Source organism: Cryptomeria japonica, chromosome 11 (genome assembly GCF_030272615.1).
Source record: "Cryptomeria japonica chromosome 11, Sugi_1.0, whole genome shotgun sequence".
NCBI lineage: Eukaryota > Viridiplantae > Streptophyta > Pinopsida > Cupressales > Cupressaceae > Cryptomeria > Cryptomeria japonica.
The window spans coordinates 235794726-235817396 of record NC_081415.1 but is presented as its reverse complement, the minus strand read 5'-3'; the positions used below and the strand labels follow the sequence as shown (position 1 = coordinate 235817396).

The 22671-nt window shown below is 37.3% G+C and overlaps 1 protein-coding gene across 1 annotated transcript in view; it reads left to right on the top strand.

Annotated features, from left to right (window-relative positions):
- Positions 1-6671: 6671 nt before the first annotated feature.
- LOC131063977 (eukaryotic translation initiation factor 3 subunit B) overlaps positions 6672-22671 on the top strand; it is a 32974-nt gene continuing 16974 nt past the window's right edge. The window contains exon 1 of the mRNA XM_057997983.1: positions 6672-6963. Within this exon, the coding sequence (XP_057853966.1) occupies positions 6845-6963 (119 nt within the window). The 5' untranslated portion in view covers positions 6672-6844. The remainder of the gene's footprint in view (positions 6964-22671) is intronic.

Below are 22671 nucleotides of genomic sequence, written 5' to 3'. Positions count from 1 at the left end.
CATCCTCACAGTAGCCAACAAAAATGAGTGGTTGGATCTTCCTCTCCATGGCTTTCCTTTGAGCATCTAAAATAAATGCCCAAGCGTCACTACCAAAAACTCGGAATGAAGAAACATCAGGCTTGACATGGGACCAAGCCTCCTCAAGAGTCAACTGGCGCAATGCCTTATGATGCATTCAAATCTGAATATAAGTGGCACAATTAACTGCCTCAGCCCAAAAAGTAGGCTGCATAGAACATGACTAAAACATACAATTGGCCATCTCCCCTAGTGTTCTGTTCTTTCTCTCAACAACACCATTATGCTGAGGGGTGTGAGGAACAAATAACTGATGTTGCAAACCATGATCTGTGCAAAAATCTGTAAAAGCCTGATTCACATATTCTCTCCCATTATCTGTGTGTATCCCCCTTATAGAAAGACCAGACTGCTTCTCTACAAATGTCTTAAAGACTCGAAATGAATCAAAGACATCAGACTTGTACTTAAGAAAGTACACCCATGTATGTCTGGAGAAGTCATCAATGAAAGTGAGCACATACTTGGACCCTGAAAAAGATGAAGTTGGAAATGACATAAGATCACCGTGGATCAAATCCAAGGGTGCCTTAGCACGAGTGGCTCTGCCTATAGGAAAAGGATCACTGTGATGCTTGCCAAGTGCACAACCTCGACATAAACCATTAGTATAGGATATCTGAGGGATCCCAATAACAAGTGCCTGTGTGCTCATCTGCTGTAAGTATCTATAGTTGACATGGCCAAAATGCTCATGCCAAAGTCTACTCACTGAATCTACATGTGCTACAAGTGAAACACCTGAACCATCTAGACTCTCAAAGCCACCAAACTGATATAACCGAGAATCAGGATCAACACAACCAGTAGCCACAACCAAATCATGATCATGGAGCTCTCGAATAACCACATCATATGGTGAGAACTCAACCATTTTACCAGAGCTAGAATGACAAATCTGATAAACAAAGAGGAGGTTCGTAGAAATGTCAGGAACGTAAAGAACATCTTGAAAACAACCACCTGCTAATGGAACATAACCTAAACCTGAAACTGAAAGCTGTGCTGAGTCAACAACTGCAATTTGTAAAGTATTACTGTGAGCAAGTGAGGTAACAAGCTGCGGTGAGTGTGTCATGTGATGAGAAGCCCCAGAATCAATAATTCAAGTGGATGCAGAAGGAATAGCTCATGTAGAAAGAGCATGTCCTTTCCTAGTATAAAAGGAAGATGTGGGTTGAGGAGTAGAAATATGATGTTGCTTCATGGCTGCCTCCAAGGCCTCTAATCATTTCCAACAACGAGAAACTGGATGACCTTCTTTGCCATAGAAACTGCAAAGTTTGAATATCTAACTTCTTCTTAGTCTTAGAGGAAGACTCACCAGACTTAGAAGAGTGCTCATGTTTGGGATAGGACTTTGGTTTGTAATCAGACTTAGGTGGTGGCTTGGAGGAACCCTCACTGCCAGTTGAATCCTTCTGAGGCTTTGGTTTCTGCTTCTTGTTCTCTTTAGATGTCTGAGCAACCAATGCTTTCGACTTTGATCCTGTGAGAGTGTCCAATTGAGATAGGTGAGTCTACTTATGAGTCAAGTGATCACAGAACACATCAAAAGTAGGCATGGTGAAGCATGTACCCAATGCATCCATAGTAGAATAAAATGTGGAAGCAAATATTTGATAGGGACCTTGAAGCTTAGAGAGAATCAGGTAAATACACTCTGGGTGTCTTATTTTTACCACAATTGTGTAGGATAGATCTGGTGGTTTTGAACTTGTTCAGAAAGTCCTCAATGTTAGGAAAAGACTTAGGTAACAAGGAAGAGAGCTTTGCCTCAATTTGTAATGTTGTGAACTCATTGATAGTACCAAAGAGAGTTTTAAATTTGGACCACATAGCCTGTGGAGTGAGAAAACCATCAAGGTGAAGAAGCAAGCCGTCTGAAACATGTAAGGAGATGACACCCATAGCCTCATCCATCTTATTCCGGTGCTGAAGAATCTCAAAAGGACGCTGCAACAACGACTGATCCACATCCAAACATGACCACAACCCCCTTAATCTAAGAAGCCTCATCATATGAGCTTTCTAGAGTTGATAGTTCTGGGATGCAAGAAGCTCAACTGAAGAATCTACCATTTGTACCTGTACCTGAACCTAAACCTGGACCTGCTCTTGATTTTTTTAATTAAGTGATCTTTTAGACTAGATAGAAGATGCTGAAGGTTTTTTTTTTCTTTTTTTTTTTTGAGTTTAGGTGTTCTGATTTTCTGAAGTAAGTTACAGAAAATAGCAAAAAAATAACACCCCCCACAATATGTAAAACAAAAAACTAGTACAATATGAGAGACAGAAAAGAAAACAAGAGCAAAGAAAATGCGTCAGACACTATCTTGTGTACCTAGTGATTTTTTTAGAAAAAATAACTCCAAATATGAGAAGATCTCTCTAAGGCCTTTCTGACGCCTATTCATTTTCCAAAAACGGAGTTCGTTTGCCCAAGATATGGCTCCCAGAGTGCAAAAAAGAGCGCTGACTTGGACGACAAAAAATAGGTACTAGATGAAAAAATCAGCAAATCTCACCTCCAAATTTGAGTATATCTTGAAAAGATATTTCCAACGCCTATTCGTTTTTGAAAATCTGACTCCGTTTGCCCAAGTTATGGCAAAAAAACAATACGCTGTCAAAACCCTTCAAGGAAAAAAATAAGGGCCCCCCTGTTGGTGGCAGGGAGGTGGCGCGCTGGCTGGGCGGCGACAGGGTGGTGATGGTTTCTAGGCGGTAGCAACAATGGCTGCGGGTTTCTAAGCGATGGCGGTGGGGTTTCCAGGCGGCGGCAACGGCGGGTCCCGGGTTGGCGGCCGGCGCTGGGCGCAAGGTGCTGTGAGCAGCGGCGAGGCGATTTAATAAACTACCTACGGGAATCGCCAACCGCGACAGTTAATAAACCGCTAGTGGTTGGTGGTAGTGGTTGTGGCCTGGGCACGCCATTAAAAGGCCCGAAAAAAATGACTTTTTGATTTTTTTGATTGTTTTAAAATTTTTTATTTAATTTTTGCCTCGGAAAACGTGCTTGCAAAGGGAAAACTCATTTTTTTTTCCCCAGAGCTAAAGTTGTCCAAATTGGACAAATTTTATATGAAAATGGGTTTTTTTTTGGTGTTCTGAGCTCAATGGTGAGGTCCGTTTGAGCTCAAAATGCCCAAAATAAAAAAAAGATACCCCATATCCAAACTAAAACCTCTGAAAAAGAACCGAAACCCTTGCCTCCAAAGAAAATCTTCTGAAAAGGAAATCAGGAACAAGCTGCAGCAGATGAAAGCTCTGATACCATGAAGAAGTTGAGAAAGTACAACTTCTAAGATCCCAAGAGCATCTGCAAGCAAAATACCTATCATAGGAGAAGATTGGAGACAAAACATAAAAAAGACTCTGAAGAAAAAGATTATCATTAGGAGAGGGAATAATAAAGAAAAGTTACAATACAATCCTTATGATAGGAGAATAGAAACCCTAAAGATGTGCAACCCTAAAGAAACCCTAAAGGGATAAATAGTATTTAATAATTAGAATACCTACAATATTATTAAATGCCTAAGTTTAGCTTAAGCATAGAGTATAATAGACTAATAATTAAATAAATAATTATTAGCTAATACAAGATAACTCTAACAGTTAGTATGACTATCTATTTCTCTCATATTAATATTGGAAAGGTGAAGGTGCAGAGATGATTAAATCTAATTATCAAGCTAAAATTCTCATGATATTGTTTCTGCTAGTAGGAAATATGTAAGGATCTATTGGAGCAAGCAATGGTTATGACTTTGGATTTGTTAAGCTAACGCTACACTAATTTGTCTTCAAGGTGTTTGAACTTTAAACAAGTTTTGCAGATTGAGGAGGAGAATCAGGTATTCAAGCCATTGTTACAAAGGAATACAAATGACTCTAAGGCAACTTAAAAGCTTTGATGCAATTGTCACCACTATATGGTGACATGGTATATTGTAATGGGGTTGTGGAAACCAATAGAGATCACCATTAAGGTTGGGTATGGCAGTATGCTGGTTGATGTAATTATGATTAGTCTTGAGGTTTATTTGAGTTACAACTGGAGGTTTTCTTCTTGGTTCTTTCCTGCCGGTATGCTCTATTGAACCAGGGCTATTGTAATCTTTACTATTAATAAATAATAAAATTTCTCAGCTACGACCCATTACTTATAAAAAGCAAATAAAAAAATATCGAGCCATATAATTATATGGAGCTAGTGAGCTTATCGAGGCATTATAGGGTAAATTTCAATAAATAGGATAAGCTATAATGACACAATCAATTAATTAGTAATTTTGATAACACAAATAAATAAATAATATGATGACAGTGTTATGGCCAAAGACTTCCAAAATGGAATGTAGATTGTAGATTTGTTCATTGTAAAATTCGTGTTCATTGTAGAATGTAGATTTGTTCATTGTAAAATAGAATGTAGAGTGTAGTAATGTTCTAAATTTAATATATCTAAGGAAAAAAGTCATTGACCATCACAAGAAAATTTGAATCATTTAATCAACCAAGTGAGGCCCACATATGTAAAAGGGATCTTCTTAGAGAGGGAAATATGAAGCCTACAACACAAAGCAAGAACCTTTTGGAATGTTATATAGAGGAGATACTAGGAGAGACCAAAGTACATGCAAAAACTTTTTCTCTAAGCATAATTAATCCCATCCTCTTAGAAGGAAAAATAAAAGCAAGCAACCTTTAAGTAGTTATGAATCAAGGAGAAACAAGGGGAAAGTTTGCAAAATGAGTTTACATACAAACATTCTAGATTCTATTACAAACATATAATTAACAAGGAAACTTCCAATTTGTTCCCCTCTTTAGGATAAATACCCCAAATATAGTAAAGGGAGTTAGAAACTCTAAAATATCTGGACAATGTAATTGAGATTTTCTATGCCTCAAAAGTTTGAGCATCAACCACTTTTCTTGTCATGTCACAAGTATGGCCATCCAAGTAACTAATGAGAGGAAAAATATTGCAAGTGAAGCTCTCTCAAACACCCTATCATTAAACTTTCATATGTTATTTTGTCGTGAAAGGAAATAGTACTTTAAATAAAACCAATAGATTAATTTGATATTTTTTTAATTCACCATTAAGTTTGGTTTGATTTAATGACATGGTAGTGGGATCACAATTTTTTTCTTAATCATGAAGAGTAAAATTTACTTATTTATTTATTTGGGTTCACAACTTTTATTAACAATGGTAACATTTCATTTAAGATCAAGTTTCCAATATTAATTCAAAATGTTTATGATGGAGTTCAAATTTAAAATATAATTTAGTATTTATCAAAAATATTAAAAATAATTATTTTCAAATAGATTAATTTTTTGGGACACCAATCTTTGTCATTGTGGATGAGCACATTTTCGAGTATGTGATAAAAGGGTTGTTCAATAATAGACTTATTTTCAATTATGGTGAAACATTTATTCGACATCTTCAAGCAAATAACAACAAATAGATTAAATGTAATACATCTCTTGTGTTCATTATAACCATATATTATAAAATAATTTCAAATAACAAAAACATTTTCCACAAATTATTGATTTAAATTAAGTTGTGTACATTCATATAAAATTTATTTTACATGTCAAACTCAAACAATTTATTTATATTGTACACAATTACTACTAGGGGAAGCGTACCAGTAGTGGACATAGCTAACTTTGGACATTTTTAACTCTCAAACCATACATCAGATTTCTATTTTTTTTTTTGGTTGTCTTCGTATGTGGCTTAACTACTTATAGCTAAGGATTTGATTTCTGGGTAGTAATGATGCACGCTATGAAATTTGTTATGTTCGCAAAGGTTAAAAAAGTGGTCATTTAAAAGTGCCGCCCGATACATAATCACCTTTGCACCAATAATAGATAACTCAAAATATACAGTAGTAATGGACAAATGCCCTAATAGTAGATCACCCTTTTTGACCATAATTAACCTATTTATGCACCAGAGACATTTGTGCAAAATTATCCACTATTGGTACATGTGATATTTATTAATGAACTTTTCATTATCAATTTTTTAGGTTCTTTTAGAATCTAGTAACGGAAGATTGGGTTGACAAAAAACTATCCACTATTGAAACTATGTCCACTAGTGATGCCCTTCCCTAACAATGCACAACTCATCAAAGTATATCTCATTATGGGGTAACTATTGCACCTAAATTGATGGGATGTGTCTATTTTGACTCCAAAATGATCGAATCTATTAGACTAACAAGATGTGTTATGCATTCTCAGCCGTCGAATAGAAAATCTACGGTTGAAAATTGTGACTAACATTGTGTGTTAGTCGCGCCATACCACTTTTTGGAATGCGTTTGAATTGATGGGCTGAAGCTTTCTGGCTCCGAAACAGACCTTTCATACAACGTGATAGTGATGTGATAGTCAATCCCAGCCGTTTATTACAAAATCGAAAGTATAAAACGCGCGACTAACACGTGTGTTGGTCAATCCTTACTGCCGTTTTGGAACCAGAATAGACACGTCCGAATTGATGGAAGTGCTAGTAATAAGAATTGCATCTCACGGACGGCAGACACTCTCCAAATTCGTTGGATAGATTTTGAGCGTTGGATGGGTCGGCAGTGCGGCAAAACCCTAACAGAGATCCAGACCGTCGGATGAAGGAAAAGGAACGGCTGCAGATGGTTATAGTCAGTGAAGCTTATCCCCTAAAGCCATTCTCTCCAGCGTATGCGACTGACGTCCTCCTAGCATGGCAGAGACAATGGAGATGCCTGTACCAGTGCCCGCCCACCAGCTGAACATCGATTTTTCGCAGGTGGATTTGGATGCAATACAGCTGCCTCCTGGTGAAGACTTCGGCATAAAGAGGTGCATGGATTTATAGAAAGAAAAAATGATGTCCAGGGTTCTGGACGGGCTTTTGTAAACCCTTTATAGTCTTTTTCAATACCCAATTCATTTTTAGATGGATTTGTCCTTGTACACAGGCATAAATTGTTGATCGGTCAAGTAGAATTGTATGATGCATATATTCATAATCTTTGTATCGTATATTCATAGCTATTTTTGAGACCCGCACCCGCACATGGCACATTCCTTCTATTGCAGACTTAGAACTGCTGATGCACTGGTGACACCTGAACATTAAAACACATCTGCAAACAAGAGTTTAAGCTGCCTGCATGGATGCTCCAGGATGAAAATATAAAGGTCTGAGCACAAGCCAAGCATGCTCGGCCACAAATTCCCAAGAGTGTGACCCAATTCCCACACAAGCGAGTTGGTACCGCTTGCTCATCAATAAAAAACACGATGGCACTCTAATCACATGGTTGTACTCTGAAGTTAAAGAATGATTAAACCATTTTCCATGATCTCTCTAACAACGGGAGCAAGTCCCTCGCTTCTGGAAAGACACTGATCTTTGACAAGAAGGGGAAGTCACATTGCCTTATCTGAGGCAACGATTGATCTCAATATAGTCAAAACCGGTTCTGAGAAGAAGATTTTCCTCAACAATGCTCTTTAATTTCCAATTCTGTAAAGAAGTATTCTTTAGACAATCGATAATCAATATGGAATCTTTTTCATTCTCCAGATGTTTGAAATTGGACGCCACTGTCAATTTGTTCACATTTAACACTGCCAACGCTTCAATTTCATTTTCCATTTTGCCGCCAAGAAAGAACGTGGTCTCTTTGACAAAACTACCATCTACTAGTCTAAAAGCGTTTTTGGCTAAGTTTTATGTTGGTTACCTCATTGATGGTGGATTTGTTATGTTTGTTCGCGTGTTGCTTCACTAGAAAAATTTATTGCAATAGCCCAATTATACAATAGAGGATTTTCCCTACCAATTCCCCCAAACTTCTCACTACTATGGAGGATTGCATTGAAATCCCCCCTCCCAAAAAGGATATGTTGGTCCTGCAAGTCTGAATTAAATCTGTCCAGTTCCATACGTAATTCCCTTTTCCTTATGCAAGTAGTAGGGCCGTATACGTTGATCAAGACAAAATCTAGATTCGAACTGAGACTTTTCATCCTACAGCCAATCCACTGTACGTCTTCATCTAGCTTACTTACAACCACAATCTGAGGATTCCATAAAGTAGCTAAGCTCCCAAAGGCTCCTTGCGCTTCCACGGAAATGCCATCCCACATTTTTATTTTTCTTTTAAATAAATTAAAATCAGCATTGGTCAGCTTCGTTTCTTGCAATAGAACAATTGATCCTTGGCATAATCTCAATCTCTGCTTTGAAGAGCAGATAGGCAATACTGAGAGGGGGGTTGAATCAGTATTGCAGAAATTTTTGAATATTTAAATGAAGAAACCACATAAAACATAAAGAGACGAACTATACAAACATTAACACTAGATTTCTCATGGAAAACCCATTTGGGTAAAAACCACGGCATATAAAACTTTCATTAACAAAGAATGGGCACCAACCCAAATACAAATATGAATACCACCCCATAGAGAGCACCAACTCAAAGAACCAACCCTCTTCGAAGCACCAACTCCAGACAACTGAGACACCAACCTCAGTTTGAGAGCACCAACCCTCTTCAAAGCATCAACATTCTACCCTCTTCAAAGCATCAACATTCTGTAGCACACAGAAAACCAAATGACCATGCTCTGCCCAAATAATATCCACACAGCCACACATTGCTTTACAATGGCCTCTTTTTGCTTGAATACCCACGTGCACACTTCAGTGTCTTCTTTTTTACCAACAAAACATCAAAAGCAAACAATGCAACTCTGTCACCAAAAAAAACTTTTACAACTTGACTACACGCACAATCACTTAGCCCACCATTCACTTTTTCAAATCCTCAAAATACGAACTCCAATGTCTTAAAAAACGATCACCCACTCATAGCTACAAAGCTTCAAAACCGTGAAGCGCCTTTTTAAATATATGACAAAAAATGGCTTTACAAACAAAACGTTTTTCATGCAATTCAACACACCACCTAGCAAAGAAAGACGATATTAAATTCAAATCGCATACCCATTTTTCAAGTCCAAAATTTGATGCTTGCCAGATATATGTGCGACACACGAACTCAAGCTTCTTTAAACTTGCCCCACGATTAAGAAACAAAAATGTCCATGTTATTGATTCCAAAAGAATAAAAAACATAAATACACCACCACATGCAAACATCCAATTCTGGTTGAATAAATGAAAAATTTCAGCGCACTACCTCCACCATATCTACCATTTATGTTGCCACTTTTAAAATAGCCGCCACTTCTGAGTCAACACAATAAAAAACTTTTCTCTGTTTTGAAAAAGATTCCCAAACCTTTTAATTAAGACAATTCTGAAAAGAAAACATAGAGCCACAAAAACGTGGGGTCATGAAGATTACTCGATGAAGCCAAAGTCAAACTTGAAAATTCAACCGGTGATGTGGCATAAACTCTGACTCAGCTGCTGACAAAGTGATAAGTAGACATACAACTAGTTGAATCTGACAGCCAGACACCTCAAGTAGCCAACCAGGCACCTCAATCAACCAAGCAAGCAGGCAAGGAGCTAAAGCAGGTCAAGTAGGTCAAACACCTCAAGCACCTCAAGCACCTCAAGTACGTCAAGCAACTCAATTAAAATTGAGAAAATTTAATGAATAAACAGTAGCTCGGAAAGCACTTCAAACTTAGTCTAATATTACTTTGAGTAATCGTCTAGTTTGAATAGCACAATTTGACAAAAACCACTTGACATCAATGACAAAATGTCTAACAAACTCCCCCTTTGTTATTGATGGCAACTCCATTTGCAACTGCCACCTCCTGAAAGCAACAAAACAAAACTGCTCTCCTTGAGATATTGCTCCCTCAAACTTACTTCTCCCCCTTTGACATCAATGACAAAACCAACCTGCAAAAGCTGAAACCATCCCGCATAACTGAAATGGGGCTGAAAGGATGTGACAATAAAATAACTTCCCCTTAGTCCAAGCAGGTAGCTCAATGATGGAGTGGAAACACTCCAAACTTCTCCATTTTGATATCATCAAGAGTGTATAAATTGTTAGCAGCCCTACTTGCATTTGCAATAAGTTTACCATCTTTTATAACTTCACAACAATCTAAATTAAAACTCAAACTATGTCCATGGTCACACAACTAGCTCATACTTAATAAATTTTGCTTCAGACCATTTGCATATAGAGCAATCTCAATTTTTGTCACACCATCATTCAAAACAAGTGTATCTGTACCTTTGATTTTTGTTGAAAAATCACCACCAAATATTACCTTACCTCCATTTGTTCTTCTGAGAGTAAGAAACTTGCTCTTGTCTCTAGTCATATGCTTAGAACAACCAATGTTAATATAACATTTGTCTTTTTCATTTTGTGCATGGAGGGTTGTTTGCACAATGAAAGATTTCACTGGCACTTCCTTCTCTTTCTTCTTCCAAACCTTAGCAACCTCCTTTGCCTTATCCACATTCTCATCCTTCTTGCTCTGTTTAGAAAAATCTGCCATTTCATTTTTACAAACCTTTGCAATGTGACCAGGATTATTACATTTATAGCATACTATATTGTAATTCCTTGGAGAAATAAAAGAATTCCAACTCCTAAAATTGAAATCATTTCTTGTAAACCTTTTACAATTGATGGCTTTGTGTCCAAAATAGTTGCAAGAAAAACAATAACCATTGAAAAAAGAATTATTGAACTTGTTCATATGTCTTTGCCTTGAGATAGGAGGCCTCTTGGAAGTATTATTTCTGGCTTTTGATGATGAATTCATTGTTCTGCCAGCATTTGTCTTCTGCTGTCCATCTTTTGCAAAGATAGAACTTTGACCTTCTTCAAGACCAACTCCACCCTTATTAGAAGATTGTTTTTGTAAACTCAAGATGTCATCCAATGACATAGAACCTTTCTGATTTATACTCTCATAGTTTAACAATGATGAAGATCTATTTAACCTTCTGAGAGAAACAATTTCAGTCTCAAGTTTCTCACAACTTACCTCTTTTAGCTTGATCTGATTTTTTAGTTCTTCTTCACTTTTCTTAACTTTCTCCATCTGAATTTTCAAGTTATCTATATGAGCTTTTCAGCATCATCAAGAGCTTGTGATTTTCTCATTTTTTCTTCACTATCTTTTTCGAGCAGTAGCTTCAAATTTTTCTTTTTCTTTTTGAGATTTTTAATCTCGCTAAGAGCACTCAACGATTCTTGTTCAAGATCCACTTCTCCATCTTCTTCATCAAAAACATTTCCGTCTTCTTGATTCTCAGCCCGAGTCTCTTCTAGAGCCATAAACAAAATCTCATCACTTTGAAATTCTTCATCACTTTCTTCAAATGAATCACTAGCCTCTTTTTTAGATTTCCATGTCTTCTTATCTTTTCTTTTGTATTTCTTTTTGTTAAACTTAGGCTTCTTTTCATGACTGCTATCTTCATTATTCTCATATGGACATTTGGCTGCAAAATGTCTAGCTTTTCCACAGTTAAAACACTTAAGAGGCATCTTCTTCTTGTTCTTCCTTAACTTTCTCATGACAGATGTTTCTTCTAAATCAGAATCATCACCTGAACTATCACATGAACTTTGCTCTTTTGGCTTGCCTTTCTTTGATGCGTTGAAGGTAGTCTCCCTCTTTGTTGATTCTGTGTTTGTCCTCATCTCATATGTAGTCAATATACCATGGAGCTTGTCAATGGACAATTATTGAGGTCAACCATCTCCTCTATGGCTGAAATCTTTGCATCAAATCTTAAAGGTAAAGACCTTAATATTTTCTGAATAACCAAACTATCTTCAACCTTCTCACCAAAACCTTTAAGAGAATTCACTACTTCATCTACCCTTAGAAAATAGGCTGCAACATTTTCATTTTCTCTCATTTTCAGACTTTCAAATTGCATTCTATGAGTCTGAAGCTTGGCTTTCTTCACCTTTTCATCTTCATAGGCATTCTTGAGTTTATCCCACATGGCTTGAGCAGTATCACAGTGCATGACTTTAACAAACTCAGATTCAGACAAACCACACAATATTGCATTCATAGCTTTAGCATTGCTTTCAAACACCTTTTCATCAGCAGTGGATGGTGGATTTTGTGGAGGTGTAGAGCCAATCGTAATACAATTCCACACATCAAAACCAAGTGACATTAGATAAGCCCACATCTTGACACACCAAAGTGTGTAGTTCGATCCATCAAATAGAGGAGCTTTGTTTGTTGCAAGACATTCCAAAGCATTCATCTTCGAGTTCCAACAAAAACAACCTTCAAGATTTTAAGCCTGAAGATACCTGCTCTGATACCAATTGAAGAGCACATGGACAATACTGAGGGGACAATACTGAGGGGGGGGGGGGGGAGTGAATCAGTATTGCAGAAATTTTTTAAATTTTAAATGAAGAAACCACATAAAACATAAAGAGGGGAACTATAAAAACATTAACACCAGATTTCTCATGGAAAACCCTTTCGGGTAAAAAACCATGACATCTAAAATTTTCATAACAAAGAATGGGCACCAACCCAAATACAAATAGGAAGACCACCCCACAGAGAGCACCAACTCAAAGAACCGATCCTCTTTGAAGCACCAACTCTGAACATTGAAGCACCAACTCCAAATAGTTGAGGCACCAACCTCAGTTTGAGAGCACTGACCGTCTTCAAAGCATCAACATTCTGTAGCACACAGAAAACCAAATGACCATGCTCTGCCCAAATAATATCCACACAGCCACACACTGCTTTACAATGGCCTCTTTTTGCTTGAATAGTCATGCACACACTTTAGTGTCTTCTTTTTCACCAACAAAACATCAAAAGCAAACAATGCAAATCTGTCACCAAAAAAAAACTTTTACAACTTGACTACAACCACAATCACTCAACCCACTATTCACTTTTTCAAATCCTCAAAAAACGAACTCCAAAGTCTTAAAAACCGATATCACCCACTCATAGCTACAAAGCTTCAAAACCATGAAGTGCCTTTTTAAATAACTGACAAAAAACAACTTTACAAACAAAACGATTTTCATGCAATTCAATGCACCACCCAGCAAAGAAAGACGACATTAAATTCAAATCGCATACCCATTTTCCAAGTCCAAAATTCAATGCCTGCTAGATATATGTTCGACCCACAAACTCAAGCTTCTTTAAATTTGCCCCAAATGATTTAAAAAACAAAACAAAAACGTCCTCTGTTCTTTTTTAAAGTGTTATTGATTCCAAAATAATCGAAAACATAAATACACCACCACATGCAAACAGATAATTTTGGTTGAATAAATGAAAAATTTCAGTGCACTACCATTTATGTCGCCACTTCTGAGTCAGCACCAAAAAAAAGCTTTTTTCTGTTTTGAAAAAAGATTCCCAAACCTTGTAGTTAAGACAATTCTGAAAAGAAAACATAGAACCCCAAAAACGCGGGGTCATGAAGATTATTCGATGAAGCCAAAGTCAAACTTGAAAATTCAATCGGTGATGTGGCATAAATTCCGACTCAGCTGCTAACAAAATGACAAGTAGGTATACAACTAGCTGAAGCTGACAGCCAGACACCTCAAGTAGCCAACCATGCACCTCAATCAACCAAGCAAGCAGCTGGAGCAAGCAGGCAAGGAGCTGAAGCAAGTCAAGCAGCTCAATCACGTCAAGCACCTGAAGCAACTCAATTAAAATTGAGAAAATTTAATGAATAATTAGTAGCCCGAAAAGCACTTCATTCTCAGTCCAATATTACTTTGAGTAATCGTCTAGTTTGAATAGCACAAGCTTGACAAAAACCACCTGACATCAGTTACAAAATGTCTAACACGCTTGACTAAGCGTTGCTTGTTAGGTGCGTTAAGGCTCCTAACATTCCACGTTATGACCCTCATGGCTCCGGGGGAAGGGGGCTCCCTTACTTGACCTTAGCATCCATGAAATTTTTGTCTGGCCCTTGTCCTCTCCATTCAAGGTTCACATTTCCTTGTGTGACTTTTGCCCGCTAGATTTCTTTTGTCCACAATCTGGTGCAATTTTGGTGGTTGGGGTTTGACACAGGCCAAGTTTTGCCTTGCCCACAACACTATTCCCATTTATCCCAAGCTCTTCAGGGTTCCCAAAAAGGAGGCACTGTTCATTTTCCATCATCTCCTCATCTTCCATGCCATTAAGCAAGAGGCCTTCCACTGTTGGGTGTTCCTACCCATTGACATTGTTTATCTCTTCAAGGAAATCCTTATTGGCTATCATGTTATCCATCACTTCTCAAGTCCCCTACATCAGTTGTTCTTCTGCTAATTCTGCATCTTGTATACCTTGATCCCCCACAACTTTGGTTGGTGCCTCCTCAACCTTTCCTCGTAATGCTGCACCGTCTAGGTCATTCTCTACATTATCTGGCTTTGTTTGGCTTAAGCATATTTCATTAACTTCAGTTTATTGTTTGTCTAGTAATTGATTTGTTTGTAGCTTGGATGATTCCTTTTAGACCTTGTTAGGGCTTATAGTGTCTACCTTATTCCCTATTTGCTCTAACTCCCCAATGGTAATTTGAATGGTGGATGGTGCCTAGGTAGCCTCATCTTGACTTTTCTTGTTTTGGAGAAAATCCAACTTCCTTTTCTTTTGAGTTCTCCATTCCACTTATTCACAATTGATTTCCCCTTATCCTTCACTGCTTCGCTCAATCCATTTCCATCCTCAACTTGTGTTTGGTCTGGGGTGAGGCCATGATGTTTGTTGTTTATCAACGAGTTAGGGTTAGGGCTTTGCGCCCTATTCCTCGTTTGTTGGGTTTTTAATCAGTAGGGCTCCAAGTGCTTTTGCGTGAGGCATATACCCCCAATTTGCTCCTCACTTTTGACCTTTTGAAACCATTTTCCATTTTCTATTATCATTTCCAAATCATCCAAATCTCCACTGCGTATAGGGATTTCCACTAACACTCGGGGCTTGAAAATCGCTTTACCATTTTTGAAATTTTCCTTGACACCTAGAAATTCTCCTAGGGCATCACCTATCGCAACTAGAGCCTTGAGAGTCCAGTATTCTATGGGAAGTTCATCCAATCCTATCTAGAATGGTTTTCTTTGGAATTTGTGATTCCGTGGGTTAAAATTTGGAACCCATTCAATTCTGAGGAAGGCATATCCTTCAAAGAAGATTGGATCCCCCCCCCAAAAAAAATTCTTTCTTTGACTTTGAATCTATACATTCAATGGAAAAGAATCCATTAGATAGGAAATTGATGCTTACCTGGTTTTCAAATTGCTTTGACCACCATTCTTTGATATTGTCTGAACATTCTCCATCTCCACTCCATTTTACGAAAAAGGCTCTATCTTTGTATCTTTCTGTAATTGGTGCTATGACTTTCGAAGAGATCATCGTTGCTCGACTAGCCTTTTTGATTCATACCTATGATTTATGCTTGTCCTGATTGACTTCTTATATCGACCAGCCCATTCCCATTCTGATTTGCACTGCATGCTGATGCCCTTGTTGCTTGCTTTGCCAAGTTAGTTTCATGGCCTCGTTTGCTTTGGATCTTTTCCCGTTTAGGGGAATTGCATTTGTCCTAGTGGCAAAGGTAGGAGTGTCTGATGAAACATTGCCCCATTTGTCGATGTTTGGTTGTCACTATCTGTTGCGGCTTTATGGCTAGTTTGTTCATCTTTCCACCCTTTTGCGAGAAAATTTCTGACCTTTTTGTGAAAATTTGCACTTCTGTGAATATTCCCCTCACCTTGCCTCATTTTTTGACTATAGCCTTGTTTCTTGTGTTGTTGCATAATAAGTTAGACCCAATTTTTACAACAGTCTTATATCAATATTTGGATTTAATTAGATGGTAGCTAAAACTGAACGGGCCAAATAATTGCAAGAAAACTTGTGAGCGACTTCAATTAGAACCTTTGAAACTTATAGAGCTAGGGAGGCCGGAATTAAGGCCCAAACATTAAAGATATTGTTGGATGCTTTCAACAAATTTTATTTCACCATTGTAAATAGAGACATGGTAGTGCATGGATGTGGTTGTTAAGAGTGCACAAGGGCATTGATTGAGGACAAGAATTGCATTAGACATCTTTCAAGTCCATTTTCAGTGGTTTTATTTTCTATAGGATGTGGCATTAGTAATTGGAAATGGAAATCGTCTAATTAGTTATTTGTATGGTTATTTTAAATTTATGTCAAAGTTGTCTCTTGGATTTATATGGTTACTTATAAGATTTTATGATGAGCAGATTCGTTGTTCCTTTTAGTGCACCAAATCCAAGTGTCTCACTGTTGATTACTCCTTAATGCTCTAGAGTGAGAAGATTTCAAATGCAGCTTGGATGATAAATTGATGCCAATGAATGCCTTTAAATACTAGCTTGTAGTATCATACCTCACAAAACACATGTTTGGTTGGCTAAGGGTGGGAGAACAAAGGGGTAAGTTGGCCAAATTTAAATTTTGAATTTTGGAAGTGAAGGGATAAAGGTCCACAATTGTGGGGTTACCCTTGCGACAATATAAATGGCCTAGGATGGGCAAACGGTCAAATATAAGTCACTTACGACTACATGAAGATAGATGCATATGTGATGTGGTAAACATGAGGGTAAGTTTGATGTATAGAATTATTTTCATAGAAGGATAAGATAGGTGCTTCATGTGTGTGAATAAGTGTGTACAAAGCAATGAACCATGGGGACATGTCCCCCCACCAAAAACCTTGCATTTCGGGGACGGGGATAGGACGTCCCTCCACTACCGCCGAGATGTCAGAGACTTGTGGTGGACGCTAGGGGCATCCAGACATCTTTGGGACGTCTTGTGGATGGCCGTCTTAGGGATGCCTAGGAGTCTCCCATAGCTCCCACTCAAAACCTAGGCCGATTTTAGGTTTTAGAAGATTTATAAATTTTAAGACCTAGTCAAATTTCATTTATTAACAAGCTCGCTCCTATCAGCATTCTCTTGCTCCATCTCCTTTTTTTTTGTGTCCTCTGAACTCTAGACCTATCTCTTTCTCTGTCACTCTTCCTCAATTCACTCTCTCTACCTCTATCTCACTCTCTTCTCTCTCCCCTCAGATCTAGACCTATCTCTCTATATATTTGTGTCTGTTAGCTCCTGACCCCTACAATGGGTGCTACGCTCAACCTCATTTTGGTGTCGCCCCCAAACCCCCATTAAACTATAAATCTAAGCAAGTAATAGGCCAATGATGAATCGTGATCATAAAAATCTACATGATACATATCCCTTGGTTGCAAATCTTTGCATGTTCATAGTCAAAGCCATAATCAAGACCCTCGCAAGGGGCACTACCTCTTGACCCCAAACCTCCACACACCATTCTTATTGTTTATGCAATCATTTCCACATTTTTTATGTTTTAAACTTTTTAATTTAATAGTTTAAAACTTTAAAGTTAGTGTGCCAAAGTTTCATTTGCAATTCTTAATACTTATTCTTGGTTTGCACTTTGCTCCCAAAGTTCCAAAATTCTGCCCACCATAGTTAATGTTCAAATTTCAAATTGTTATTGCCATTACTTACATAGTGTAAACTTAGGCCCTTGGTCCCCCCTACCCCCGAAACCTGTCTCTATGTCGCCCATCAAGATACTTTGTGGAACACTAGTATAAAGATAGGCTAAGGCTAGGGGAATGAGCCCAATTTAATGCAAGATTGTGCCATTTGTCAATATGTACGGGTATTAATACATTTTCTCAAATGGGTAGAAAGCTAAATGGGAAATAGCATAGACATGCAATTTTCACCATTGCAATTTGATAGCAAAAATATAATAATAAGAATAATAACAACAAAATACTATGATAATAATAAAAGCAAAAATAATATTAAGTACTATAATAATGATAACAATGATAATAATAATAATAATAGAAGAGAGGTGGCTTTTTGGTAGTTTACTTCACTACTTATTTACTGGAATGCACATAAGAGGGAGCACCGGGGTAAAAGTGATGAATTCCATGAAAAGATTGGGGAAATAAAAATTTAATGTTAGCTACAAGATGGGTTCTGTCCTATTGCAGCAATTGTTTGAAAAGTTTGAATTGTGTAAACAGTCGATTCTCTTTACATATATGCATTTATAATTTTGTATTATAAATACTTATAATTTTTTAAATTTAGTTATATTTGATGGTTGTATGTTTATTCTACCAATTTTTACAGATTAGTACCACAACAACAATTTGAAAATGAAATTACAGCCAGCCCTTGACTTGAAAATTCACAACAAACCTGTCTGAGGAGAGAAAATCACATTGAGAAGTTGTTAGAGTGAATCATTAAAGAAACTTAGAAAATGAAAAAAAGGTGAAAATGAGTGGGTATAAACTAGTGTTGCATGGGGTTGCATCCCCTTCAAAAAACCTCATGTTTTTGGGATGAGGATATCTCGGGGATGTGGGGACTTTGGGGAAATGTCCCTCCATTGCACTGCCACCACCTTCGTCACCTTTGAGATGCCATTGGGATGTTGAGACATCCTTGAGACATTTGGGGGACTCTCAAAAGTCTCCCGACCGTGCTAGGAGTGCCCAAGCATCTCTTGTGACTAGACGGCCAAAAACATTTAAAACATAAAAAGATCAATTTTTTTTATTTGTACACCGAAGGCCGAATCTTAATGGCCTATGGTCCCCACCTAAACCGCAAAAACCCTTTAAAGCACCCTCAAATCGTCATTTCAACTCACAAAAACAAATCAACAAGAAGCTGATAATGTGAGTGTGAGAGTGAAGTGCAAGAGAGTTGAGGAGGAGCAAGAAGAGGAGTGACACCAAGTTGCAAGCATTTTTCAAGCAACTTTAGGTTTTTATGACTGATTTTTAATCTTTTTCAATTAATTTCATGATGATATGTTGATAGAATCCATAGATGGCTGCATATTGTCATTATGTTGATAGAATCCGTAGACATGGCTGTATATTATCATTTTATGTTGATAGAATCCATAGACATAGCTGCATATTGCCATTAACATTGAACAAAATCATATACCAAGTTACAAGGTTCAATTCTAAATTTTAAATTCAATAGTTTATTAGTTTAGTTTTGAACTTGCAATTTTAAAAGAAAAATAAAAATTATACAACTGCAAGTTGTCATATTTATGATTTTTAATTAAGTTTTAGTGTTTACAAATTACTTTGTCTTTTAGATGTTTAAATTAATTATATTGTCAAACTAGGATTATAACTTTTGTGTATCCTTTGCTTCTACTCTGCTCGTGACCTAAAGTATTAAAAACAAAAGTGAAATCCTTGTTTGACAAAGATTAAGAACAGAGATTTTTATTTGTGTATTCTTTACTTTTACGCTTCATGTGATTTGAAGTAATAAAAACAAATAGAAAATCATTGTGTCCTTTGCATTATGTATGTGTAGTTTGAATTTTATTTTTAAAATTATAAGCATAATTTTTTTATCATTTATTGCTGTGTCACTATGAGTTCGCATTGCATGAGTGAGGATGAGGTTGAACTTGAGCCTCAAGAAGTTGAAGATGATGTTGGAATTGAATCTGATTATGCACCCAGTCATGACGAAAATGTATAAGTGGAGAGGGGTGATAGTGAAACCCATACTAGTAGTTCTATTGCTAGTGCAAATATTAATTGCCCTTTCGAGTAATTGGCAAAATTTTCTAAGGGTCCCTTTGATCCCAAGTTTCCTCTCAAAAACATTGCAACAAAATTACAAGTGAAGCCTGGGACATCTGGGGGCAATATGTTGCGAAGTGCCATTTTTGTAAGCTTGAGTTAAAGACCGGCATTTCTAGATTTAATGACCACCTCCTTCATATCCATGGAAAAGGTTTCTATGTATGTGAGACCTTGGCAAAAAAGATCTGGACTTTAGGGCTGAGACATGTAAGTTATGGAGTGGTCCAGGTGGTGAAGACAATGCACCTACATTTTCTCTTAGTCTCTAAGATTGAGGGGTCATCAGAGACAAGGTTATACTTCTACTACTTTGTAGAGGCCAATTGCACATATGCGATTTTCTTTTACTTTAGGGGTAGCAGAGGCAAGGAGGAAACACAAGATGACAAGTGATGCTTCTAACCCACTTGTAGAATTATTCAATGTACAAATGAAGGATGAAGCAAATGGTGCCATTGGCAAATTCCATCCCATGTGGCTTGGTCTCCTTATTATAAGGGGGTGATGGTGAAGATATCAAGAGTAGGACCATCATATGTGCCACTAAAGGAGAATAAAGTTGAGGACCACAATATTGGATAAGAACTATTCCAAGATAAATGTGTTAATGGAGAAAATGAGGGAATGTTGGGTTACAAGTGGGTGCAATATAGTTATGGATGGGTGGACAAACATTAGGCATTGCCCACTCATCAAAATTATGGTTCATGTTTAGAGGGACCTCATTTTATTAATGTAGTTGATTGTTTAGGGCATCACAAAGATGTCGATTTTTAGATTTAGATCATCAAACATGCTATAGAGGAGGTTGGGCCACAAAATATGGTCCAAGTAGTGATAGATGCGGCCCATGCATGCAAAGTAGCAAGGAAGTTAATTGAGGCAGCTTATAGACATGTTTGATGGAGTTGTCGTAGTGTGCATGACATGAATAATACATTCAAGGACATGGGGAAGATTGCTTGGGTCAAAGCAGTGGTCAATGATGGTAAAGATGTGTTGATGTTTATCTATAAACACCACACTTTACATGCACTCTTTAGGACCTCTAAGAAGGAATTCTTGAAAGTTGTTGAGAGTAGATATGTATCCTATTTCATTCTCTTGGAGAGAATACTTTACTTGCAAGAGGCATTGCAACCAATGGTTACGACAACAAAAAGGAATCGGTTGCCCGAGTCGGAGACAAAGTAGGGGAAGATGGTGAAGGATGTAGTGAAGAGATGTATTTTTGGGTTGTTGCAAAATATATTGTCTCCATCATTACTCTAGTCTTTGAGGTGATTAGATATGGTGATGCTAATGAACCTAGTATTTGAGAGGTGTATGAAGTGCATTGACTCTATGCTAAACCAAATGAAGGCTATTTTGCAAGAGAAGGGTCTCACATTAGCATTCTATGTGAGCACATTCAACCAATCCTTCATCATAGATGAGAGAAGCTCAACACTACCTTGCACATGGCTGGCTATGCATTGAATACCAAGTGGTTCGTGCGAAGCCTTGGTAGAATTACACCCATACAAGATGCTGAGTTGAAGGTAGGGTGCATGAGGGCCATCCAAAAGATGTGTGAACATATAGAGGTCAACATCATTCATATTGAGTGGACAAAATTTGCTACTCTTAGGGGTTATTCTGAGGCGAAGATGGATGAGGCAACTATGGCACAAGAGGACCTAGTTTTGGGGTGGACTATGCATGGACCAACTTCTTCAACTGCTTCTCTATTCTTTCTTTTGCTATCTCAGGTTTTTGGTTGTTCTATTGTTGAGAGGGATTGGACTACTTATAGCTTCTTCCACTCCCTTAAGAGGAACATGCTTGCCTCTAGGAGAGTAGAGAAGCTTGTGGTTATACATAGTACCTTGTGTCTCATTGACAACAACACACTTTGTACAAGGAGAGCCCAACATCACAGTGGGATGTAGAGCTAGAGGAGCCAACACATATTGATGAGAATGCTACATAGGTAGGGCTGGTTGGTTTTAGTATGTAGGAGCTTGACCATGTGGAGTCCAACCATTCTAGTGATGGGGACTTTGGGGATGATTAGAGGCCTCTCTTCACTCCATTTTGTTATCATGAACATTTGTAATCATCATTATGAAATCTTGAATATAATATAAATTTCAAATTCAACATTTTCATTGTTCATTGGTTCAATGTTTGTGATGAACCCTTGCTGGTTCAACTCTTCAACCTGCTGTAATTTGTAGATCTTCTTGTAATTTTTAATTATTAAGATGGTCTTTCAGAAATAGACAGAAGTTGCAGAAGAGGGTTTCTTTAATTTGCAACACATATTGAATAATACATGAATTTAATCAACTGAAACAATGAATTGGAGAATTTAGAAGCATACTCGTAGGTCTTTAGCCAATTTATTGAAAAGAAAGAATAAATCAGCAACTTACAAAGTTCTGATTTTTATTCTGGAACAATTCAGATCTGCTCTTATTTAAATGCTAAGACACCCAAACAATGGAAGATGGTGCCAATAAATGAGCAAGCCGTGTGTTTGGGAAAAGAAGCCTCCAAACCACAGAAGAATCAACAACAAAACAGTAAATAGGAAAACCCTACAACAAATCTGCCTTGTAAGAAGCCAAATCTGCCCCAATGTCATGTCCCATGATAAATGTACAAAATGTTAACATCTACGTAATACAATCTCTGTTCCAGATTTTAGATTTTTTTGTCTTAAATTAAATTAATTAATTTAATGATGACAAAGCTAATTCAATTAATCATTATTCTTAATTTAATAAATAACTTGGAGTTTATTATATACGATGCCTAAAGTATTAAGCATCGATTACTAATTATGGTGTTTAAAACAAAAGTCACGATCGTAGGAAGACATGCATCT